This window comes from Salmo salar, chromosome 14 (assembly GCF_965601325.2).
Source record: "Salmo salar chromosome 14, fSalSal1, whole genome shotgun sequence".
Classification (NCBI taxonomy): domain Eukaryota; kingdom Metazoa; phylum Chordata; class Actinopteri; order Salmoniformes; family Salmonidae; genus Salmo; species Salmo salar.
In genome coordinates, this window is record NC_138304.1 from 11,349,415 (window position 1) to 11,376,406 (window position 26,992).

Genomic DNA, 26,992 nt, shown 5'->3' on the forward strand with positions numbered 1-26,992 from the left:
TTAAAGGTTGAGACCGAGTCTGCGTCTCTCACATGGGTAGGCAGACCCTTCCATAAAAATGGAGCTCTATAGGAGAAAGCCCTGCCTCCAGCTGTTTGCTTAGAAATTCTAGGGCCAATTAGGAGGCCTGCGTCTTGTGACCGTAGCGTACGTGTAGGTATGTACGGCAGGACCAAATCGGAAAGATAGGTAGGAGCAAGCCCATGTAATGCTTTGTAGGTTAGCAGTAAAACCTTGAAATCAGCCCTTGCCTTAACAGGAAGCCAGTGTAGGGAGGCTAGCACTGGAGTAATATGATCAATTTTTTGGGTTCTAGTCAGGATTCTATCAGCCGTATTTAGCACTAACTGAAGTTTATTTAATGCTTTATCCGGGTAGCCGGAAAGTAGAGCATTGCAGTAGTCTAACCTAGAAGTAACAAAAGCATGGATTAAGTTTTCTGCACCATTTTTGGACAGAACATTTCTGATTTTTGCAATGTTACGTAAATGGAAATAAGCTGTCCTTGAAACAGTCTTGTTTTGTTCGTCAAAAGAGAGATCAGGGTCCAGAGTAACGCCGAGGTCCTTCACAGTTTTATTTGAGACGACTGTACAACCATCAAGATTAATTGTCAGATTCAACAGAAGATCTCTTTGTTTCTTGGGACCTAGAACAAGCATCTCTGTTTGCAACCATCTACTTCCTTATGTCTGAAACACAGGCTTCCAGCGAGGGCAATTTTGGGGCTTCACCATGTTTCATTGAAATGTACAGCTGTGTGTCATCCGCATAGCAGTGAAAGTTAACATTATGTTTTCGAATGACATCCCCAAGAGGTAAAATATATAGTGAAAACAATTGTGGTCCTAAAACGGAAACTTGAGGAACACCAACATTTACAGTTGATTTGTCAGAGGACAAACCATTCACAGAGACAAACTGATATCTTTAACAGATAAGATCTAAACCAGGCCAGAACTTGTCCGTGTAGACCAATTTAGGTTTCCAATCTCTCCAAAAGAATGTGGTGATCGATGGTATCAAAAGCAGCACTAAGGTCTAGGAGCATGAGGACAGATGCAGAGCCTCGGTCTGACGCCATTAAAAGGTAATTTACCACCTTCACAAGTGCAGTCTCAGTGCTATGATGGGCTCTTAAACCAGACTGAAGCATTCCTCTCATATTACTCTGTAGACCACTGACCTATTTAAAGCTTCCTTCGGCATCTCACTATACATCTGCCTGTAGTTATTGAACTCAACCTGCAGGAGGTTTGTTTGTTGTGATTGAGTGGGGGGAAACAGCTGCAGGCAAGTTTCTGACAGATGGGTGTGTCTTGGTGTTGGCAAGGACATACCCAAGAAACACCCAAATCAAACCACACCCAAGCCCACTCACGTTTGGCTGCTGTCATGGCTGCCAGCATTTCTTGAGGAGCAAGCCAAAAACTAGGCCAAATCAGCGGGTGGAGTTCCCCTTCAAGGTTATTGGCGTAACCCCGGTTCTCTGATATTATGAATGAGATATCTCACGTAAAGATTTGCTAGGATCACCTACTCTCTGAAAAAAACATCCATTGGAGACAGACAGGTAGAGTGGTGAATGAGGTGAGACCCTCACCTTCCTGGTTATTCTCAAGCATGCTTCTCTTGTGAGCAATTGATTTCAATGACTCAATATTCTTGACAAAAACGGATGAATGTAACTAAAGCTGGGAATGTCAATACAATGCTAGGAGGATGTCATGTCATGCCATTGGAGGAGTGGGTGAGTGACTGACTTTTCCCCTCGTATCATTTTTCGGTGGCTACACACAGCTAGAGATGCAGGTGTTATTTGGTTAGCTAGCAAGAACTTAAAAGCTGTTATCAGTTAGCATATCTCTTGCGTTTGCAAATTTACTCTGGCTATCTACTCCGATTTCAGAGCACTCTCGTCTGAGTGTGCCAGAGCGCAAATAGCTGAAGAATTTATGAACGCGTAACACCCGCTGAATATGACCAATGTTAGGAAACGTAGGCAAAAAAAGTAATAGTTAGTCAAGAATGCTCTAGATAACATGTAAACAGCCTAACCAACCAGCTCTGCTACAGCGAGTAAAATGGTCAGAGTGAGGTGTTCTCTCATTTGCATCTGGAAGTAGCTAGCTAGCAAGCTAGCCAACTTTAGCCAGTTAGCTTGGGTGTTTGATTTTGACAAGCATGCATTGGCAGGCAAGCAGCAGAAGGACGAGGAGGTTTCGTTTATCAGTGCAATTTTGACGGCCAACTAGCTGAAAAAGTTTGAGAGGGTTTATCTAATGTTCCTTCGTTAGATTTTAGCTCATCTTGCTCTGGATAGCATTAATTGTTGATCTTGTTGTTGTTGATGTGCATAAAGTAAACTCACCCCATTCCGTACAAATGTGCGCAACCGCGACATTCAAACGAGGCTGCAAAGAAAACTAATGGGACTGTGTTGACTTCAAAATCTGGGGTGTGAACTACGTTTCTATTCAAGCGTTTATCGACATAGTAATGGCTCTATAGTATTGGAGAAAAGTTGAAATAACTGACCCTCCGTTACATCGTGACGTGTCATGCCGTAACGTACAGCACGCGTAAAGCAACTATTTCTGTCTTACAATCTCTCTCCACCAGGTGTAGCACTTCTCTCATCGTTTAAAAACAAGAAATGGACAGTGACGGGGTAAGGAGGGGGGAGATACCTAGTCATTTTTTGCGTCGTCACTGCAAGCGATCATGACTCTCAAAAGACAATGTTTACTTCTGAAGATCACTTTAGCACCGCCCTAAAAACCCGATTCAAATTCGACGCAAACCTTCAAATAGGTATGTAATGACACATTATATAACCTCTTTATAGTGTTTTATTTACATTTTAGAGGCGATAAGATAATAAGTTGGACAGATCAAGTGAAAAAAAGCCGTCTTCCCACAAGATATCTCTCACTATCATGCATTAGTGTCGCTTCCCCACCCGCCATTTTTAAAAAGACCCGACGGAACTCATTGCCTTCTTGAATCATGCAGAAACGGGCAGCGTGGATGACATGTCACTGATTCTGTTGGAAAGGGGAGAAATTGTGCTTTACAATGGTATTGACATTACAGTTGATCTGGAAGTATTACGTTTTTGTGGCGCTAAAATAAGGTCAATTGTACGGACCAAGGCGATGTACAAAAGTGAGTGAGTTTACGTTAACTGAGGGAGAAAGAGCCTATCTTTTCATGGATGTTTGATCAATAGGACTGTAAAGTTCCCAAATGTAAGAGGACTCTTGTGGTTTTTACATATTTGCAGAAATCCTTTCAGGTGTATTTTGTGGCTTTTGGTGAATGCGTGCTAATGATCTAAAGTTGTTGTTGTAACTGCCTGTAAACACACAGTCCAGTTCAAAGTGAATGATGGCAGCCATGTGTGACAAATGGCTTGTTTGTATAAAGGCCTACTGTAGCACTGATTGGCTATAGCGCACCGGTCTGTGTAGACTCCGTTACTGGACAAGACAGGTGTTTTTATTTGGTTTTATTTACTGCAGTGTCTATTAATTGTCCAAACGCACGGCCACTTTCCCACTCTATATTGCTATAGAAATTTCACAAATGTCTTAGTATGCGTAATTCCTAAACATAACAATTTAATAAGATTTCATGTTGCTAAAATGCTGTCAGTTCCAACTTAAATGCAACAATCTTTCACACACAAGTTATTTTCAAAGAGATGGCTAACAATAGCAAGCGTGCTGCAATAAAAAACACAGGTCCACTCACCAGATGATGATAATTTGAAACTTAACTTAAAAGCTAGCTAGCTAGGCCGTGGGAAAACTACTGATCGCTATTGCTCAGTGGCCTGTTGGCCTTCAAGAAGGCAGAAGTTTCAATAAGTTTTTGTAAAAACGGTCCCATCCATTCAGTCAAAATGTGATTGGTTGATTCCACTGTCTCTCCAAAATGTTGCCCTAATACAGTTGAATGGCAGATGCCTTTATCTAGCTTCTGATGGCCTAGCCAATGGCTGACTTAGCTAGCTAGATGTATCTCACCAGAGACCAGCAAAGAAAAATCCTGATTGGATCTTTTTTTTCTCTTCCGTGTTAACCATTTCCTTTCCAACAAAAAACTGATGAGATTAATATTATTATTATTATTATTATATTGTTCTAATAATAATTTAATAAATTCTTAACACTTCTCTGAAGGTGTGGAAGGCCCATTGTTCCCCACTGTGTTTGAGTTAGTAATAATTTGTAAAGTGTCTTTATTTTCCCTTAGTATGCATTTTTAACTATTCTGAATGTCTAAAGAATCAATTTCTTGTTCTAAAATATGAACACAGAAATATTAGACATTTTGAACTCTAATTATGGTGGTGTTTTGAAAAAACAATCATGGTCTTGAATTGGACTCGCATTTTTCTGGTCTCGGTCTTGACTCAGTCTCGGAACCCTTGTCCCCCCCCGGTCTTGACTTGAACTCGATTTGCTCCGGTCTTGGTCTTGAATCGGTCTCGCTTTAGGTGGTCTCGAACACAACACTGCTTCTTACCTCCCTTAGGAGGGTTAGAGGGTTGAATCCTTGCTTCGGCTGCAGTGTGAGACTGCTTCCCTACAGGTTTGGCCTGGTTCAGGAGCCAGAGTCTTGGCAGATTGCTGCATTGTTGTGAGTCTGGGGAGAGATGCAGGAACCAACGGGTCTGCGGGGCAGGCAGAAGTTGAAGGCTTCGCCTTCTTTCTGGCTCATGAATTGGTGTAAAGTACTTAAGTAATAATAATGTACTTTTTACTCCATAGATTTTCCCTGACACCCAAAAGTACTCATTACATGTTGAGTACTTAACAGGACAGGAAAATGTTCCAATTCACTCTGTTATCAAGAGAACATGGTCATCCCTACTGCCTCTGGTCTGGCAGACTTACTAAATACAAATGCATCATTTGTAAGTTATGTCTGAGCGTTGGAGTGTACCCCTGGCTATCCGTACATTTTAAAAACAAGAAAATTGTGCCATCTGCTTTGCTTAATATAAGGAATTTGAAATATTTTATATTTTTACTTTTACTTTTGGTACTTAAATATATTTGACCAATTCCGTTTAGTTTTGATACTTAAGTATATTTACAACCAAATACTTTTAGACTTTTACTCAAGTAGTATTTTACTGGGTGACTTTCACTTTTACTTGAGTAACTCTCTATTAAGGTATATGTACTTTTACTCAAGTATGACAATTGGGTACTTTTTCCACCACTGGGCGCATGTCACACTTCTGCCACATGGAAGCGATAGTGGACCTGAACAACTCCTTGGGTGTCATTGGGGCATCCAGGAGGTCCAATTTTTCTTTGTCTGTTAAGCTTGATAAGCTCAACCAAAGCTCCCTTTCTCCTTCCACCGCCTTTCTCATGGTACAACCACAGCCTTGAATGGCACTACGGGTGTCATGGAAGTTCAGGTCTTTAATCATATAGATCTCCTCCCAAGCGTATAGGGCCAGAGTTTCCACCAACTCTAGTAACTCAGCCTGATATGCCAACAATAAAGACGTCACATTGAGAGCTCTGATGGCTTGAGCTGATGCCTTGTATGTCTTCTAAAAAAATGGACGCAGTAAAGCACTCCATCTTCCCAGGGAGTGAGGCACTGGTGTCAGTAACGGTTCCACGGTGAGAGGGTTGCCAAACCCGGATTCCTCCATATTGTACATGGCCAGGCTCAGGGTACCACTAGCAAGAATCTTGCTAGTGAGAATCTTGCTAGTGAGGTGTTTATCCCACAAGGTCTTAGCTTCCCTGAGGCAAGCTGGTACTGCGGGGAGCAGTTATTTTATCGGGGCCGTATGGGACGTGAGTCTCTTTCCCATTGTATAGGCCCCTTAATAGGCCCTGAGTTGTGCCCCGGCCCGCTTGCAGACATGAAGGAGCCAAAACTCCAATGGAGCAGAGGCAGCTCCACTGCTCTCTGCACCGTCAGGCCTTTGGGCCTGAGAGGGCGGGAGAACAGGGTTGTCGGCCACCATCTCCTGAGCTATCTCGAGGAAATCTGTGAGATTTAATCCTCGTCATCCCCTAACTCGCCTTCCTCTGACACTACATCATTAGACAGTGAGGGGATTGAGTCGAGGCTTTCCATGGCATTGCACCAACTGGGCTCGGTTGCAGGGAGCTGAGCCTCAGCTGTTGCTCTTGGCTCGGAGGCGAGAGGGACTACCAAGAACAAAGCTTGTTTAAGTGTCCTCTTCAGACCTGCCCTCGTCAGCAGTTTGCAGTGCTCACAGAACTCAGGGTCCTTGAGTGCCTCTTTGGCATCTTCCTTACCCAGGCAATTAATGCATACAGTGCCTTCAGAAAGTATTCACACCCCCTGACTTTTTCCACATTTTGTTGTGTTACAGAATTCTAAATGGATTAAATTGAGATTTTGTGTCACTGGCCTACACTCTTAGAAAAAAAGGGTTCCAAAAGGGTTACGAGGCTGTCCCCATAGGATAACCCTTTTTGGTTCCAGGTAGAACCCTTTCCACAGAGGGTTCTAAACTCAGCAAAACTCAGCAACTGAGTTTATTTTCAGCAAACATAACAAGTGTAAATATTTGTATGAACATAACAAGATTCAACAACTGAGACATATACTGAACAAGTTCCACAGACATGTGACTAACAGAAATTGAATAATGTGTCCTTGAACAAAGGGAGGGTCAAAAAAAAGTAACAGTCAGTATCTGGTGTGGCCACCAGCTGCATTAAGTACTGCAGTGCATCTCCTCCTCATGGACTGTACCAGATTTGCCAGTTCTTGCTGTGAGATGTTACCCCACTCTTCCACCAAGGCACCTGCAAGTTCCCGGACATTTCTGGGGGGAATGGCCCTAGCCCTCACCCTCCGATCCAACAGGTCCCAGACGTGCTCAATGGGATTGAGATCTGGGCTCTTCGCTGGCCATGGCAGAACACTGACATTCCTGTCTTACAGGAAATCACGCACAGAACGAGCAGTATGGCTGGTGGCATTGTCATGCTGGAGGGGCATGTCAGGATGAGCCTGCAGGAAGGGTACCACATGAGGGAGGAAGATGTCTTCCCTGTAAAGCACAGCGTTGAGATTGCCTGCAATGACAACAAGCTCTGTCCGATGATGCTGTGACACACCACCCCAGACAATGACGGACCCTCCACCTCCAAATCGATCCTGCTCCAGAGTACAGGCCTCAGTGTAATGCCTATTCCTTCAACGATAAACGTGAATCCGACCATCACCCCTGGTGGGGCAAAACCGCCACTCGTCAGAGAAAAGCACTTTTTGCACTTTTCTGGTCCAGCGACGGTGGGTTTGTGCCCATAGGCGACGTTATTGCTGGTGATGTCTGGTGAGGACTTACAACAGGCCTACAAGCCCTCAGTCCAGCCTCTCTCAGCCTATTGCGGACAGTCTGAACACTGATGGAGAGATTGTGCGTTCCTGGTGTAACTCGGGCAGTTGTTGTTGCCCTCCTGTACCTGTCCCGCAGGTGTGATGTTTAGATGGTTAATTTTTTTTTAAAGCATACATTGAAAATCCCTTAATTACGCTTTGAATGGTCTATCAATACACCCAGTCACTACCAAAAGGCGTCCTTCCTAACTCAGTTGTCGGAGAGGAAGGAAACCGCTCAGGGATTTCAAAATTTTGCCAATGGAGACTTTAAAACAGTTTAATGGCTGTTTAATGGCTGTGATAGGAGAAAACGAATGATGGATCAACAACATTGTAGTTACTCCACAATACTAACCTAAATGACAGAGTGAAAAGGAGGAAGCCTGTACAGAATACAAATATTTGAAGACAAAGAAATTTACTTTATCTTGAATACGAAGCGTTCTGTTTGGGAAAAATCCAGTACAACACAACACATCACTGAGTACCACTCTTCATATTTTCAAGCGTGGTGGCTGCATCATGTTATGGCTATGCTTGTCATCTGTAAGGACTAGGATTTTTTTTTTAGAAGCACGGGCAAAATCCTAGAAAACCTGCTTCAGACTGCTTTCCAACAGATTTTGGGAGACAAATTTACCTTTCAGCAGGACAATAACCTAAAACACAAAGCAAAATATACACTGGAGTTGCTTACCAAAACAACATTGAATGTTCCTGAGTGGCACTAGTTATAGTTTTGACTTCAATCAACGTGAAAATCTTTGGCAAGACTTGGAAATGGCTGTTTAGCAATGATCAACAACCAACTTGACAGAGCTTGAAGAACTTTAAAAGGAATGTGTAAATATTGTACAATACAGGTGTGCAAAGCTCTTAGAGACTTACCCAGGAAGACTTACATCTGTAATCGCTGCAAAAGGTGACTATGACATGCATTGACTCAGGGGGTTAAATTATTATCTAATGAAGATATGTTAGTATTTAATTTTTCATATTTTTTTGTACAAATGTTAGAATTATTATTCCACTTTGACAGAGTATTTTGTGTAGATCGTTGATAAAAAAATAACAACTAAATCATTTTGAATCACCTCGTAACACAACAAAATGTGGAAAAAGTCAAGGGGTGTGAATACTTCCTGAAGGCACTGTAGAAGGTCGGCTAACCAAGTGTTAATAGCTAGCTGTAAAGCTAGCTACCAACGGAGACTGTGATGTAGAAAAGGAATTTCTATGAAAAACAATAACCATCCGGGCAATACTCAACCTCTCAACAGGGTCTGGTCAAAAAGAGTTTGTACAGTGCATTCGGAAAGTATTCAGACCCCTTGACTTTTTCCACATTTTGTTACTTTAAAGCCTTATTCTAAAACGGATTAAATATTTTTTTCCCCCTCATCAGTCTACACACAATACCCCATAATGACAAAGAAAAAACAGGTTTTTAGACATTTTTGCTAAGTTATCAAGTATAAAAAACTGAAATGTCACAATTACATACAGTGGGGCAAAAAAGTATTTAGTCAGCCACCAATTGTGCAAGTTCTCCCACTTAAAAAGATGAGAGAGGCCTGTAATTTTCATCATAGGTACACGTCAACTATGACAGACAAAATGAGAAAAGAAAATCCAGAAAATCACATTGTAGGATTTTTTATGAATTTATTTGCAAATTATGGTGGAAAATAAGTATTTGGTCACCTACAAACAAGCAAGACTTCTGGCTCTCACAGACCTGTAACTTCTTCTTTAAGAGGCTCCTCTGTCCTCCACTCGTTACCTGTATTAATGGCACCTGTTTGAACTTGTTATCAGTATAAAAGACACCCGTTCACAACCTCAAACAGTCACACTCCAAACTCCACTATGGCCAAGACCAAAGAGCTTTCAAAGGACACCAGAAACAAAATTGTAGACCTGCACCAGGCAGGGAAGACTGAATCTGCAATAGGTAAGCAGCTTGGTTTGAAGAAATCAACTGTGGGAGTAATTATTAGGAAATGGAAGACATACAAGACCACTGATAATCTCCCTCGATCTGGGGCTCCACGCAAGATCTCACCCCGTGGGTTCAAAATGATCACAAGAACGGTGAGCAAAAATCCCAGAACCACACGGGGGGACCTAGTGAATGACCTGCAGAGAGCTGGGACCAAAGTAACAAAGCCTACCATCAGTAACACACTACACCGCCAGGGACTCAAATCCTGCAGTGCCAGACGTGTCCCCCTGCTTAAGCCAGTACATGTCCAGGCCCATCTGAAGTTTGCTAGAGAGCATTTGGATGATCCAGAAGAGGATTGGGAGAATGTCATATGGTCAGATGAAACCAAAATATAACTTTTTGGTAAAAATTCAACTCGTTGTGTTTGGAGGACAAAGAATGCTGAGTTGCATCCAAAGAACACCATACCTACTGTGAAGCATGGGGGTGGAAACATCATGCTTTGGGGCTGTTTTTCTGCAAAGGACGACTGATCCGTGTAAAGGAAAGAATGGATGGGGCCATTTATCGTGAGATTTTGAGTGAAAACCTCCTTCCATCAGCAAGGGCATTGAAGATGAAACGTGGCTGGGTCTTTCAGCATGACAATGATCCCAAACACACCGCCCGGGCAACGAAGGAGTGGCATCGTAAGAAGCATTTCAAGGTCCTGGAGTGGCCTAGCCAGTCTCCAGATCTCAACCCCATAGAAAATCTTTGGAGGGAGTTGAAAGTCCGTGTTGCCCAGCGACATCCCCAAAACATCACTGCTCTAGAGGAGATCTGCATGGAGGAATGGGCCAAAATACCAGCAACAGTGTGTGAAAACCTTGTGAAGACTTACAGAAAACGTTTGACCTGTGTCATTGCCAACAAAGGGTATATAACAAAGTATTGAGATAAACTTTTGTTATTCACCAAATAATTATTTTTCACCATAATTTGCAAATAAATTCATAAAAAATCCTACAATGTGATTTTCTGGATTTTTTTTCTCATTTTGTCTGTCATAGTCGAAGTGTACCTATGATGAAAATTACAGGCCTCTCTCATCTTTTTAAGTGGGAGAACTTGCACAATTGGTGGCTGACTAAATACTTTTTTGCCCAACTGTAAGCATTCAGACCCTTTACTCAGTACTTTGTTGAAGCACCTTTGGCAGCGATTACAGCCTTGAGTCTTCTTGGATATGACACTATAAGCTTGGCACACCTGTATTTGGGCTCCTGTGTGGCGCAGTGGTCTAAGACACTGCTTCTCAGGGCTAGAGGTGTCACTGCAGTACCTGGTTTGAATCCATGCTACATCATATCCAGCTGTGATTGGGAGTCCAATAAGGCAGCACACAATTAGCCCAGGGTTTGCGCCATTCATCTTTTCCTCTAGTCTCCCAGTCATTGCCGTTGAACAACATCCCCACAGCATGCTGCTGCCACTACCATGCTTCACAGTAGGGATGGTGCCAGATTTTCTTCTAGACGTGACGCTTGGCATTCAGGCCAATCTTGGTTTTATCAGACCAGAGAATCTTGTTTCTCATGGTCTGAGAGTCTTTAGGTGCATTTTGGCAAACTCCAAGTGGGCTGTCATGTGCCTTTTACTGAGGATTGGCTTCCGCCTGGCCACTCTACCATAAAGTCCTGATTGGTGGAGTACTGCAGAGATGGTTGTCCTTCTGAAAAGTTCTCTCATCTCCACGTGAGAATCTCTGGAGCTCTATCAGAGTGACCATCAGGTTCTTGGTCACCTCCCTGACCAAGCCCTTTCTCCCCCAATTGCTCAGTTTGGCCAGGAGGCCAGCTCTAGAAAGAGTCTTGGTGGTTCCAAACTTCTACCATCTAAGAATGATGGAGGCCACTGTGTTCTTTGGGACCTTCAATGCTGCAGCAATTTTTGAGTAACCTTCCCCAGATCTGTGCCTTAACTCAATCCTGTCTCAGAGTTTTACAGACAATTCCTTTGACCTCATGGCTTGGTTTTTGCTCTGACATGCACTGTCAACTGTGGGACCTTATATAGACAGGTGTGTGATTTTCCAAATCATGTCCAATCAATTGAATTTAACACGGGTGGACTCCAATCAAGTTGTAGAAACATCTCAAGGATGATCAATGGAAACAGGGTGCACCTGATCTCAGTTTTGAGTCTCATAGCAAAGGGTCTGAATACTTATATAAATAAGGTATTTCCATTTATTATTGTTAATACATTTGCAGAAATGTCTAGTTTTTGCTTTGTCATTGTGGGTTATTGAGTGTAGATTGATGAGGAAAAACATTAATTTAATCAATTTTATAATAAGGCTGTAACGTAACAAAATGTGGAAAAACTCAAGGGGTCTGAATAGTTTCCGAAGGCACTCTAGGAAGCTACATGGGCTTTTTAAGGGGCATCCCTGCCAAGTACCCTGACACAACAGACAGACAGGTCATGTACACCGGTGAAACGCATGGTCAGGGCATGTGAGAGGCAGTACAGGGAGAGAGTTGAACTCCTGTGAGGCGCTCTTGAGATCTAACTGAGGATTATTACCTCAGCTTTTATGTGATACACTGAACATTGACAAGTCATAACCAGGTTCATGACCGTCTTTGTTAGCCATTTGAGCTAAAACCTAGCCGCTACTTGGGGAGCTAACACAAGTCTTGTCAGGCAAGGTAACTCATCACTATTGTATTAGACTCTGAACCTTAGGACCTAGTGTAGTGCGAAAAGAAATAGAAGTTTACATAAATAGAATTTGACAACTTGCCATTTCAGATGAGTGCATGGAAATGATTCAACCCTGGGAAATGTGTTAACCCCTACACTACATGGCCAAAGGTATGTGGACACCTGGTTGTCAAACATCTCATTCCAAAATCATGTTCATTAGTATGGAGTTGTTCTCCCCTTTGCTGCCATAACAGCCTCCACTGTTCTGGGAAGGTTTCCACAAGATGTTGGAACATTGCTGCAGGGACTGGCTTCCATTCAGCCACAAGAGCATTAGTGAGGTCGGGCACTGATGTTGGGATGATTAGGCCTGGCTCGCAGTCGGTGTTCCAATTCATCCCAAAGGTGTTTGATGGGGTTGAGGTCAGGGGTCTGTACAGGCCGGTAAAGTTCTTCCACACTGATCTCGACAAATCATATCTGTATTGACCTCACTTTGTGCACGGGAGCATTTTCATGCTAAAACAGGAAAGGGCCTTCCCCAAACTGTTGCCACAAAGCTGGAAGCACAGAATCAGCTGGAATGTCATTGTATGCTGTAGCATTAAGATTTCCCTTAACCAGAACTAAGGGGCCCGAACCATGAAAAACAGCCCCAAACCATTATTTCTCCATCAAACGTTACAGTTGGCAATATGCATTCGGCCAGGTGTTCTCCTGGCATCCGCCAAACCCAGATTTGTCTGTGAGACTGCCAGATGGTGAAGCATGATTCATGGTGATCTTAGGCTTGTGTTTTCTGCTCATGGAAACCCATTTCATGAAGCTCCTGATGAACAGTTATTGTGCTGACGTTGCTTCCACAGGCAATTTGGAACTCGGTAGTGAGATTATATATATATTTTTTTTAAATAAGCACAATGTTCAGACGCCCATTGACCCGAGCCTAGAGATCTTGTCGTAGCATGTGAGAGTGCGATCAAGGATAATACCCCTGAAACCCCCTCTAGAACAGCGCCCTTGCTGCATCTGATGAAAAGACGTTGCAACAGAGCAGAGTATGTGAGCAGAGTTGAGCAGTCAGAAATCCCGCTCATCGCTCATGAAGCAGTTGCGTACCGCTCCACTAAAAACAACTCCTAGCTCAAAGGAAAATAAAAAACTACTGCTCCAAATTTACTCCATTCATTAAAATCCCAATTTAAAAATCCCAATTTAACCAACACCCATCTATTTTTGTGACTACTTACCACTTGGTTTTGAAGTATTGAAACCAAAATGAAAAGTATTTCATTAAACAACAGGAAAAGGTGACTGTAAGAAGCGCTCGTCATTTCAAATAGGCTATATGTCATATTAACAGCATGTAAAAAGCATATGAACACTATAGGTCAGGAGCCAGACAGCCAGATATCCTAAGAAGGCACAAAAATAAATTATTTACGTTAAATAATTTCAAGTCTATAGCCAAAAAAGAAATACATTGTGAAACATTTGTAAGTGTGACACTAGGCTGGCAGGGACATTAAGCACTTAGTATAGTCCATAAATTGCACATATCGGCTGTGACTTACTTAGAATTAAATACAAATTAAACAAAAAATGCCTTATTAGGTTTATTAGTGACTTTGAATTCATTTTTAGAAACACTGTCTGTGGCTTCAGGCTCATGCGATGGTGCCTGGAGAGCAGGCCAGCAGCGGATAATACCCTCTCAGTGCTTCCAGAGCCACTGGGGATGCTAAACACCCTTCGAGCAAATCTTGCCAGGCTGGGCAGGGATGCTTGGTTGTTTTTTTTTATTTTCTTCTGTAGGTAGACCTAACGGATTTTAGGTAAGATAACCCTATCAAAACAGAAAGCTCCTTGAAAGAGGTAATATGCCAGGCCTATTGGGCCAAAATCAATGATGGCCTATTGTATAGATAATAGAACGAACATTTACGAAACTTTTTAGAGATCAGATTTTTTTGGGTTTATAAATACTTTGCTACAATAACACACTTAGCTAGCTACCCACCTCATTTCTTTCTGTTAGCATGTGCAATTAGTAAGTACACCAGCATGCTTTCGGGATACGTGTCTTTTCAGATTCCACAATGATTATTTAGGTGTGGACACCACATCACCCCACTCCCTCATCTTTGTAAGTCACCTTGATTTAGCACCTGTGTGTTTTATCAGTTTCCTTATGAAAATATTTAGCGAACTCCGCGAAAGTAGCTAAAGCAAGGGGTGTATAGCAGCACACAAGTAGACTACTAATGCATGATGGGCCGGACATGCCCTGAGCTGGTGAAGTGAGCTCTACTGGAGCGGGCAAGAAGGCCAAAGCTCCAGCCTTTGGGAAACTCGCTCCACACTCCAGTCAAATTAGGTACACTCCACTCCTCGCTATGCTCCGCTCACATACTCTGCCTGAGAGTAGGTGACAGGAAGACCGGACAAGAATCAGGAATACAGTGATCATGATCAAGTTTATGTAAAGTACCATTTAGCACAGAAATGGTCACATTATTAAACTGCTCAAAGGGGAAAAAAGGAATCCCCATCCTTAATGTCCAACAATAAAATCTAGAGATGTACAGTCGCAGATACGAGTTTTGAGTGTTGTGGAGATTGAAGCTACTGAAAATAGGAAACAGCAGCAGAGCAGTGAATCATGTTTTGTGTGTTATCAACGTCAGCGACCAATACGATTGAATGGAGCAAACCCAAGTCGGTGCCAGTTGCACTGTGTGAGGATGATGCCTTTCAGGATTTGGAGTGAAGCTACCATATTATTTAAAGATGTGAAATGCTGTAATTAGATGTTTTGATTAGACAACAGTTTAAAAGCAGGTCAACTCTTGACATAACATGAGCCTTGGAAATGAAAAGGCATTAGAGGTATGGAAATAGATATTCAATATTTAATTCATACTAGAAAATGATGGTAACAAGAAAACAACACATGATTTGACTAATCACAGCTTTAAGAACGTAAAATGGAACACCTTTTGGGTAAGGATCAATCGAATCTTTATCAAAATGTCAAAAGCCATAACTACACCCTAATCAGGTGTTGTAACATCTCCCAAGAACGAGGAAGAGAGAGACAGAGAAAAATAACGATCAAGGGAAAAGAAATGGAGTGAAGGAGAGAGGGATAGAGTAAGGTTGGTAAAGGGAGGTGGGCTGAGGAAACAGAGAGAAAAAAGTTGTGACAGTGGTCCACGTGTGCCAGATTGCCTAACATCCAAACGATTCGAAAATTATACTTTGCAAATAGCCCTGACGACTACTTTAAGTCTCTAGCTTCATGAAAACATCAAATATAACATGATTCAGGCCACTATAAAAGTGATATACAGTGCTATTGACCTGAGTAACTCAGAGCTTTGAAGGCCTAGTGTTATCAAAAAAGTGATTTCCTGTGTTTTATATATATATATATATATATATATATATATATATATATATATATATATATATATATATATATATATATATATATACGTCTGCACTATGAAGTTTGAATAATACTGTGAAATAGTGAAAATTATGATAATGCCATTTTAGTGTAAAAAGCTGTTTAAAAAGACTGCCTGAAATTTCAGCCTGATTTGGTGGGATGGCGTATTGGTCTGCCCGGTGACATCACCAGGTGGTAAATTGGTTAATAGACCAATAAGAAAGAGTTCCAAACCTCTGTCAATAACGGCTAGTCTTCAGTTTTCCCCTCCCCACTCAGACCACTTGCAGATAGTCCGAGCAAAATTCTTGCTTGAGAAATTACTCTTTGCTAAGAAGCTACTTGTTTCTTTTTGTCCATTTTAATTGAAAAACAGTCACCGTAAAGGTATTTAATTGTTACCCAGAAATGATTTGATATTGAGATAAAAATGGGTTGCATTGGAGCCCAAGCCTAGCTAAATAAAATGGTAGGCCACAACAGTGTTAGGTACTAGCACATTGAAATATAATCATTGAGCAATTAAAAACCAAACACTTTAATAATGAAATCCCTGTTTGAGAGCTCATATTGTAATTAATACATGCGTTATGTGATTAGTTCTACTGTATGTAATTTACAGCATACTGATTGGTCCATTCGGCCATGTTTTGTGAGTCATAACATTGTTAGACCACCACTTAGTGACTCAGCACAAAGTGACTCAGTGACTCAGCACAAAAAGACACAAGCCAAAGACTGTTGACTGTCAGAACTGTAGGACATGTACTGTAAGTGCTATCCAAAGAAATAAGTAGGTAAACCTCTTGGAGGAACATTAAGGTATAAACACTTGAAGAAGAACATGGGTAAGCACATAACATTATATTACCATGAGCATATTACACAATGAGCAGTCATACTCTTATAGGAAAATATAATATGTTCACCAAAAAAGAATAATCCCACAGTTATCAGTTTCTTCGCACATGATCAAGTACCAGCTCCTCTTTTGTCCTCAAGATATGGAAAGCCTTTGCGAATGCAATGTGGTACTTGGGCAAGGATCGTGCCCCCACCAGCCAACCCTTCAGTGCAGCCTTTGTCCACGCACGGCTCAGTCAGGTTTCGTGTTCCAGGCATGTGTATCATGCGTGGCATGGGCCAGGAGAGGGGGGCCACCAGGCCTCCTCACTGAGTTTTGCTGTCTGCTAGCTTCTCTGGTTCCACATCAAGTTCAGTCAGACAGCAGTACAACATGATCTGGGTGTATTTGGTGACCCAGGCTGGCAAGGAAAGGGAGAGGGGGGAGAGAGAAAGAGAAATGTAAACAAGAGTTCAGGCAGAGTTTACGTTGGAAAAGCCAAAAATACATTTTGATATGTGGTTTCTTTAATGTGATACACCAGACTACTAAGTCACATTGGGGCTTGATAAGCAAAGCTCAGGGACAGACTGTGACATTGTGGACTGACAAACATGGCATTTCCTTGAACCACATTTAATGATATACTCCTAGTCCCCAGAGCCACAGCCAAAAACAAACCACTGAGTCTAAAAACAGTCTAATCAAATTACACTCGGAGGACTTGTTGTTCACTGGTCAACATGCATAGGATGCACAACAATCAATTTGTAACAACAGACAGAGCTGCGGTTGCTACAGTGATGATAACCTTCTGAAAACCCCAAAAGGAGTAATTTATCCTTCCCGTCACCATCAATAGTAAATACACTGAGTGAACAAAACATTAAGGACACCTACTCTTTCCATGACAGAGACTGACCAGGTGAATCCAGGTGAAAGCTATGATCCCTTATTGATGTCACCTGTTAAATCCACTTCAATCAGTGTAGATGAAGGGGTGGAAACAGGTTAAAGAAGGATTTCTAAGCATTGAGACAATTGAGACATGGACTCTGTATGTGTGCCATTCAGAGGGTGGATAGGCAAGACAAAATATTTAAGTGCCTTTGAACGGGGTATGGTAGTAGGTGCCAGATGCTGCTAGGTTTTTCACACTCAACAGTTTCCCGTGTGTATCAAGAATGGTCCACCACCCAAAAGACATCCAGCCAACTTCATACAACTGTTGGAAGCATTGGAGTCAACATCGGCCAGCATCCCTGTGGAACGCTTCCGACACCTTGTAGAGTCCATGCTCTGAGGTATTGAGGCAAAAAAGGGGGTGCAACTCAATATTAGGAAGGTGTTCCTAATGTTTTGTACACTCAGTGTATATCTGTCTCTTGCCTACAGTGGCACTCTTTGTTAATCAGCCACCCACATAAACTCAGGCGTTCTTAATAGACTTCCAACTTAGCACCCTTTACTAACATGCTTCAAAAAGATACCACATCTTTCGATTTTTCCAGGTCACACTTTCAACTTTTCATTCTTAAACATATGAATCCGCAACACATGAAAATGTGTGGACACGCCAGTCTGCTACACACAAATTGAAATCATATTTGTTCAGACATGAAATGGCAGAATTAGAATTCAAAATCACAAGAAACTTCCAAGACAGTTACTTTCTAGCTATGATGCATATGAATATGTTACGGTCATTTTCTGCCAAAATTTTCTGCAAAAACTCCTGGACTAAAAAGCACTTTCAAAAAAAACCATTTCCATTTAGCGTGCTTTCAAGTCCTGAAGTAGTCGTAAAATGTATCTGGGAAATCAGCCCTGTGTCTGTGTGTCTACAGCTTTGATCCTTACCATTTAGTCTGCATATAAACTTGGGCCTCCTGTCTTCAGGCAGGTATATGGCCACGTAGTAGACAGGCACTCCAGACAGGGCGATGCCGATCCCTATGAGGGAGTTAATGGTATCGCCGTACAGAGGGACGATGACCAGGAACAGACTGCACAGGCAGTAAACGAAGGGAAAGAACAGGGAGAGCTGTGGAGAGGAGCTAGTGGTTAGCCGGGATACAGCAGGTCAAACGACGGTGATGATACACAACTACGCAGATGCAAGTTTACTCATCCATTGGCATCCCTCTCTCTCGTCTGTATGTGTGTGAGAGAGTGAGACAAGCCAATCAAACACACAGACTCAAATTCAGACACCAAATCTTTCTAGCATTACCTTAACAGGTCTGTGTCTGTCTGGCTGAGTGAAGCGCAGGTAGATGAGGCCGGCCACAGACAGGCCCACGTAGAGCCAGTAGCTGAAGCTGAAGTAGTTGATGAGCTGGAACACGTCCTCCACGCACAGAAAGATCAAGCCCATCAACCCCTGCAAGAACACACAACCCAGGGATCAGTGACATTCCACTGTGGGTCTGATCCGAATGCACCATAGACTAGTGTTTCTCGAAAGATGGATCACAGATTCCTTTTGGGTTGCTTTAGGTGGGCCATGGCCCGCACTTGTGACCTGAGAGATATACTATACAGTAAGATATCAAAAAGAGAGCATTATGCTCTATGGAGATGTGATGTCACTCACGTTGAATATGAGGGCCGGGACAGGTGTGTAGCGCTCTGCCTGGATCATACTCAGACTGTTTGGAAGGTGTCCCTCTCTCGCCCCCACGAAAAACAACCTGGACAGGGCATTCAGCGGCCACAATGGAATGTTTCAGCGCTTCGGACGTAAAACTTGATTTTAATATCTGAGGTGGTCTAACCACAGGTTGATTGTAGGACTTTCAAATATCTCAGATAACGTCCATTGCCAGTCATTGAAGGGATAAAGCTCTGGCTTTCAATGACCACTAACTAGTTCAATACGTTTTCACTATCATGCTACATGCTCCAATTATGCTAGCTGGGTGATTGTTGACATTGGTTGCTGAATAACCATCTAACAAACTTTAAAAAGTTTTGATGAAACAATAACACCTTAGATGCATGTAAAAAAAAAAAAGAAAGCTAAAACTTCAAAAAAGTGAACTATCCCTTTAAACTTCAGAAAAATGTGGTCAGTACCTGGAGGCAGCGATGATGGAGGCGTTGAGTCCTCCATAGCAGGACATGGCCACGGAAATGGGAATGATCCATTTGAACGGTCCCAGGACCGCATTTCCAAAAGTCTGTGGGGTTAGATGAAATGGGTTCAGTAAAATACACTGAACAAAAATAAACACAACATGTAAAATGTTGCTTCCATGTTTCATGAGCTGAAATAAAAGTTCCCAGAAATGTCCATATGCACAAAAACATTATTTCTCTCAAATTTTGTGCAAATTTTTTACATCCCTGTTACGGAGCATTTCTCATTTGCCAATATAATCCATCCATCTGACAGGTGTGGCACATCAACAAACTGATTAAGCAGCATGATCATTACACAGGTGCACCTTGTGCTGGGCACAATAAAAGGTCACTCTAAAATGTGCGGTTTTGTCACACAACACAATGCCTTGGAGCGTTCAATTGGTATGGCAATTGGTATGGTGACTGCAGGAATGTCCACCAGAGCTGTTACCAGAAAATCCAATGTTCATTTCTCTACCATAAGCAGCATCCAACCAATGTTCCCTCTAAGCTTGGTCTTAAAGGGGCAGTGTTGTATTTTGAGACAGGCTTGAATAATCTAAGTAGCCAATAAGCAGAGGGTAGCATAATTTGTCTGATTCTCTGTAATAATGGTATGGAAATAATAACGCATTTTATTTTATAAAGCCAATTTGACCACTGTCTGAAACTGTAACTTAAAGCGGGTACAACCTCAGTGTTCACAGTAAACGCACGCTGGAAGTTGCACAGAACCTCTCGTTTTAGAGAATTCAGCAGTACGTCCAACAGGCCTCACAACCGCAGGCCACGTGTATGGCGTCGTGTGGGCGAGCAATTTGCTGATGTCAACGTTGTGAACAGAGTGCTCCATGGTGGCGGTGGGTTACGGTATGGGCAGGCATAAGCTACGGACAACGAACACAATGGCTTTTAATCAATGGCAATTTGAATGCACAGAGATACCGTGATTAGATCCTGAGGCCCATTTTCTTTTTAATGGTATTTATTCCCAGTCATGTGAAATCAAAAGATTAGGGCCTAATGAATTTATTTCAATTGACTGATATTTTTGAAAATGTTGCATGTTGCATTTATATTTTTGTTCAGTATATTATCAAAGGTAGATAATTATTATATTTAAAACACACCGTCGAATTCAGAGTGCTATCACGTATGTTGCACGCAACAACGTGTCTTCTAGTAAAATAACTACATTTCCTGAAATTATTAAAAATGGTCATCTCGGGGTTATCTGATATATTGTACTGGAGTACTGTCTAACAACACAGAACACGAACACAGAGACCAGTCACATGATCTTAACAGCCTCATATTTGGTCCTATTTTTAGCACGTGGGTCAGAGGGTTCTCACCACAGCGACGGCGTCACTGGCTAGTAGAGAGGGCATGTCCAGAGCCACATAATAGGCCACGTTGGTCAGCAGGTAGATGATGGTCACAATGGGCATGGAGATGGCAATGGCCAGAGGCAGGTTCCTATAGAAATAAAGAAGTCCAAGAGGTCAATAGGTCAGCGAAACAAATCCATCATTTTCATTTAGTGGATGAGGCCATTTTCAATACTTCTTATACACCAATATTTATTTTAAATGTTTGGGAAAAACTGGTGATTGTTTGTTACTAAAAGAAGCTATCATCGATAAGAAAATATCCATCACCCTTATAAAAGGTTCCCTGAACAACATTTTTCGGACTCTTGTACTATAGACCCAAGTATAAATAAACCCAATGCAAATAAACATTTGTCTCTATTCAAGACGTAACCTTGTCCTTTCTTCACCACCATGCCAAATTAGGCCTTTGAGCATGGCTCCCATTTTACCCCTGGTGCGTAATCATCGTATCACCATCCAAATATACAGTCCAATCATGAATAGTGATGTTGTCTTTGCTCTAAGGGCAGAAAGTGTTGGGTGAAGGGGGCATGGCTGATTGGGGATGACACTACTGACGCAGCTACTCTGAATATGGGCTGAACTCAAATTAAACCAGGCACGAGGTACAGTGATAAACAGTACAGTCTGAAATATGTTTGAGTTCATAATGGACGAAGGCTATGAGAGTGTAAGAGAGGAGATATATCCTTTGCTGGGTGTATAACGCCTGCTGGGTGTATAACGCCTGCTAACATGTCCACCACTCTCTGGGCTAAGACAGATCCGATCAACTAAAAAAAGTAGGAATAAAAATCATGCATGTATAATGCCTTGTAAGACTTGCCATGAGAATGTATGGCACAGTTATAAAAGAATGTGGAAACAGGGAGATTACCTCTCTGGGTTCTGGATCTCCTCTGTGACAAAGTTGAGTGTGTCCCAGCCAGAGTAGGAGAACAGAGCAGAGTAGAGGGCCAGAGCTATAGGCCCAGGCTCCGTGGAGGAACCCTCAAATGGATTCTGAAAGTTCTGGGTTTCTCCTACAGGCAGGAGGGAGAAATAGGGAAACGGGGCGGAGAGAAATAGAAAAGTAGCATTAATCCCTTCTATTGCGTATCTTTCAATTTCTTTCCCCCTTGTCACTCTGAACATTCAAAGGGGCAATCTGAGATTGGTGAATCATTTTTGTGATTCATTTTTTAAATTAACGATATACAATATGCCCAGTGATTCCTTATATACAGTATCTTCTAAATGCCTCATGAACTTAGTTAAAAAATCTAAAGATTATTTTGCTCCATTGTTTGTAAATAATATAATTGTAAACAAACACTAAATAGCCTCAAAAGTATACTATCATGGATAGTCAGTCCTCGTAACCATAGCTTTGTCTATGAATTGGAGTGTGGTTACATTTCTTCAGCCTCATCCCTCAGTTTTTACCAAAACTGTGGCTGGGTGTATGCTTTGCTATTGTTTGTACTGCAGATTTCCCCTTTAAAGGGATGTTAATCATTTTATTGTCGAATTCCCTAGGGTATCGTTTCGGAGAATGTAGCAATGCTAGTGAAAAGGGATTGTTCCTGTTAGCAATGCATTCAAAAGCATGGGGAAAGGGCTCTCTCTTCCACATAAAGGGGTGCCCTCCCTCACTATTCCCCGTGCTTTAAAATGGCTGCTAACAGAAGGAGCCATTCCGCTAGCAGTGCTACATTCTCCGAAAATGTTAGCCAGATTATAGTGGACGTTGCTAAATAACAAGCTAGCAAACCATTTTTAAAAAACGGCATGGAGGAAGTCGACAATCAGCAGAAAAAAAAGAAAAGAGTGAATCTTCCGCCCATATCCCCTCCACATCACAATCTCTCCTACCTTTGGCTATCTTCATGATACCTATAATGATGATGAGGATGAGTGACATGAGCTTGGCGTAGGTGAACAGATCCTGGACCATGGTTCCCCACTTAACATAGGCACAGTTTACAAAGATAAGCATGCCTGGCGGAGAGAGGGAGAGAGGGGGGGGGGGGGGTGAGAGAGATGATATGTTGTAGGAAACAGATGCAAAGTAGAGGAGAGAAAAAAAAGGACAAAGCAGAACAAAAGTAGAACATAGATTTTTTGTTGTTGTTGTAATATCTGTGTGCTCCTGAGTTACCCCTTCCAAATCCCAAAATAGCTGATCTCTGTCACAGAACAATCTGTACTGTTTGTGTAACTGAGACCAATGGTAACTGAAGCAGAGGGAAAGGCAAGCACCTCACATCCCTTCACTGCCATGAAACTGATGGAACAGAGATGACACACTACTGGCGGATAAAAAAGAATAATGGCATGTTTAATGGCGTGTGTGTGTGTCTCTCTCTCACTCCATAATGATGAGTCAAACGTGTGTGTGCGCGTGTGTGCGTGTGTGTGTGTGTGTGTGTGTGTGTGTGCGTGCTTGCGAGGAGAAACCAAACTTCAGTCAAACCAATCTAGGGCCCAATTATATGTCCTGACCAGGAGATAACCATTTAATGGGGCCTGTTTTACACAGACAAGCACTGTAGTTACTAGGTTAATGAACCACAGACACAGATCGTAGTTGATTCATGCTGGCTGTCAGCCTCTCTTGCATTAGTGGCAGATGTCTCTGGGCTGAGGGAAACTCTAGTCTGGACAGTGTGGCTGAATCATGGCATTGCTGCTCTCTAACCTAAATACCAGCTCAGTGCCAATTTCAGATGGCCAAGAGGAGCCGCACAAAGCAAAGTGGGTGCAGGGCTATTTTAATGCTCTGACTGGGCATTGAGTTGAGGATGTGTTTGCGTGACTAAAGAGAGTGGTTTATCTGAATATGGCCTTATTCCAGTAAAGAAACATACAGTACCATTACACAAAAAGAAAATAACTTTCCAAAACACCCTTCATTCCAAAAATAGAGCCAAGTCAATTATATTCTTCACAATCACGTTTAGACAGACATGAATAGACACACCTCTACCAGAAGCCTCTCAAAGAACAATTCTGGAAATGTTTTGAGTCTTTACCTAAAATAGTCATTGTTACTAGACCCTAGTTATCCCCAATAGAAATTGATAAAACCCACGGTTTCTGGGACACGGACAAATAGCTTTTTAGTTCAGGATTAGGTTAAATCTTTGTCCGGGAAACTGGTCCATAAAGTCTTCATTTGTAACTTAATGTTAGTGGTAAAAACAAACAGAGGCAGGTCCCTTACAGATGCAGGCGGCAGCAATGAGGCGGATGGCGTCGTAGGGGGGCTGGCAGGTGGGGTACCACGCCTCCACTAGATAGTTGGCGAAGGTCAGCGAGATGACCGCCTGGCTGGCCGGCTCAATGAGCAGGATGGACGTCCACAGCCTGATAAAAGCTAGGAAACCGCCAAACGACTCCAGGATGTAAGCGTAACTAGCGCCCGATTTTGTGATTGTGGTTCCCAGCTCTGCATAGCACAGTGCTCCGAAAACGGAAAAGATGCCGCCGAGAGCCCAGATGACTAGCGATAGCCCATAGGAGCCGCTGTGCATGAGGACGCCTTTAGGTGAGACAAAGATTCCAGAGCCAATCATGTTGCCCACGATGAGGCAGATGCCATTGGGGAGGGAAATCTCGCGCTTCATTTGCATCTTTTCTTCGCCGCCATTCGGTGTCTTTAGGTCGTCGCTGGACTCGGCCTGCGAGCCGGGGCAGAGCGATCGCGACATGGCAGCCAGCTTCTCTCTCATTCTGCCTTAATGTGGAGCTGAGGAAAACAGGAAGTTAAAGGTCAAATTAATAAAAATGTATTCCGATTAAAATATTAGACAGGGCCCACCCTCAGTTAATTCCAAAACCAATTACACTAAAAAAAACTGCGCCAATCTTTCACTTTAGTTTTGTTCGATTTTGGGGTGAAGTATCTCTTTAAGTTTGGATTGGCCTAAGGGGCTCCCTGATACTAAAACCGAAACAATTCTCCTGCCATGTCCTCTAAAGGAGTGCCAGAGCACCTGCTCTCTTAGATCTTCGGCAGGGTCAAATATACATTCTATGCAATTGTAATTGTACAAATGGACACAATGTTCTGGTCACAAGTAAGTCTCCTCTACCATGGTCGTCTACACAAAGAGTTCAAGTCACGGGTAGAAAACAAATCGATAAACCCAATGATCTAGTGATAAAAGATAGTAAAAAAAATATATACATTTACTGCACCACCTACCTGTTATCTACAAGAGAACAAGGGTCACAACAGAGAATCAGGGATTTTCCTCTTCTAAGGCTGAATGCTCAAACGTCGACCAGTCATGTCCCCACAAGATGAGTTTCCTGATTCTAAGATAACTGGTGGAGCTCACACAGTTGAGAGGTAGCAACAGGACGGTCAGTGTTGCAATCCCAGTGCAACGGCTGTTTTCCCAGCGATGACGCCCTCTCTCCTGCTATTTCGGGAGAATGTCGGTACTCAGAAAGAGAGCCTCCCCCCACTCTTCTTGCCCTGAAGGAGTCCAGATAAACGTGGGATGCAGTTCACTGGGCCGAGTAAAACCAAACCAAAATGTTTACGTGGATATTATTGTGGAGTCAAGTCCCATCATTGATCCCACTCAAGTGTACTTGAATTACTTTGTAACTGCATATTCCTGTACTGTAAAGACTAGGCCGAGACCTGAATGATGAAATCTATCATAGTACGGCCCCCGACCATTTAGTTTTCGCAACATGGCAGTCACAAACAAACATGACCTCTAATATAAGGGAAACATTTTACATTGACAGTACACAGGAAGTCATGATACCATGTCTGAACAGTAGTATGGTGGGGGTAATGAAGAAAAGAGGCCTAGAGTACAACCATAAGCTGATTATGGAAGGTCTTATAAGGTGATATACAAGAAAATAGAATATCAAGTGTGACTGACTACATCGTTTCCCAAACTCAGTCCCCGGGACCCCAAGGGGTGCACGTTTTGTTTGTTTGCCCTAATACTACACAGCTGATTCAAATGATCAAAGCTTGATGATTACTTGATTATATGAATCAGCTCTGTAGTGCTAGGGCAAAAACCTAAACATGCACCTCTTGGGGTCCCGAGGAACGAGTTTGGGAAACTGTGACAGGGAGTATTGTGACGACCCTCCCACTCTGTCTGCCGTATTCTTTCTCTTTCCTCTTGTTTTCCTTATTAGGATGTCGGCGGGCGGAGCTGGGAGGGTCGTCAGCGACATGGGACACACCTGGGCCCGGGTGTGTCCCGGAATAAATACACAGCTTCCCCATTCATTGAGGAGACTCTCTCCATGCAGACGGGCAGATTTTGGTTGTGGCATTTTTTTTGTGGCTGTTTTGTTTGTTTGCTTTGGCACCTTTCAACACCCCTCATTATCACATTTATGCACGCAACCACACTCACTTACACTACTGATGACTGACTACACACACCATTGTTAATTGTATTTACGTTACTTCAGTTAATAAATATATTTTTGGTATTCCTTATCTCCACGTTGTCTCCCTTTTTGTTACGGACTTCGAGCCAGTTCGTGACACTATTGAAACCAGAGCATTGCTAACTCTCTTATCACAAGATGTCTTCTAGTATAGAAGGAATCAGGCATGGTAGGGAATATGGATTCATAATATGGCAATCAGTGAAAATATGAGGCTGAAAGAAACAAACAAAAACAATCCCAGGACATAGACATATCTGATATGGGCAGAAAGCTTAAATTCTTGTTAATCTAACTGCACTGTCAAATTTACAGTAGCTACTACAGTGAAAGAAAACCATGCTATTGTGAGGAGAGTGCACAGTTATGAACTTGAAAATGTATCAATAAACCAATTTGACACATTTGGACAGACTTGATACAACATTTTGAACAGAAATGCAATGGTTCATTCGATCAGTCTAAAACTTTGCACCGTACACTGATGCCATCTAGTGGCCAAAATCTAAATTGCACCTAACCTGGAATAATACATTGTAGCTTTTCTACTCCATTTCAAACATCAAGGAAAAATAAAACAATGCGCATGTTTTTTTTCTTTGTATTGTCTCCTACATTAATTTCACATTTCCACAAACTTTAAAGTGTTTTCTTTCAAATGGTATCAAGAATATGCATATCCTTGCTTCAGGTCCTGAGCTACAGGCAGTTAC

At 42.3% G+C, this 26,992-nt stretch overlaps 1 protein-coding gene and 1 long non-coding RNA gene across 2 annotated transcripts; one reads left to right on the forward strand and one right to left on the reverse strand.

The window, feature by feature from the left end:
* Positions 1-216: 216 nt before the first annotated feature.
* LOC145860324 (uncharacterized) lies at positions 217-26,328 on the forward strand. The gene is made up of 2 exons (XR_014380303.1): positions 217-2,814; positions 26,019-26,328. It is a non-coding gene; the product is annotated as an uncharacterized LOC145860324 (long non-coding RNA).
* LOC100194505 (Y+L amino acid transporter 1 (Y+LAT1)-like) lies at positions 23,320-25,134 on the reverse strand. Its single transcript, NM_001139591.1, is given in 3 exon segments — positions 23,320-24,045; positions 24,048-24,591; positions 25,051-25,134. Coding segments are annotated over 2 exon segments (558 nt in total). The 5' UTR covers positions 24,575-24,591; positions 25,051-25,134; the 3' UTR covers positions 23,320-24,014.
* Positions 26,329-26,992: the final 664 nt, after the last annotated feature.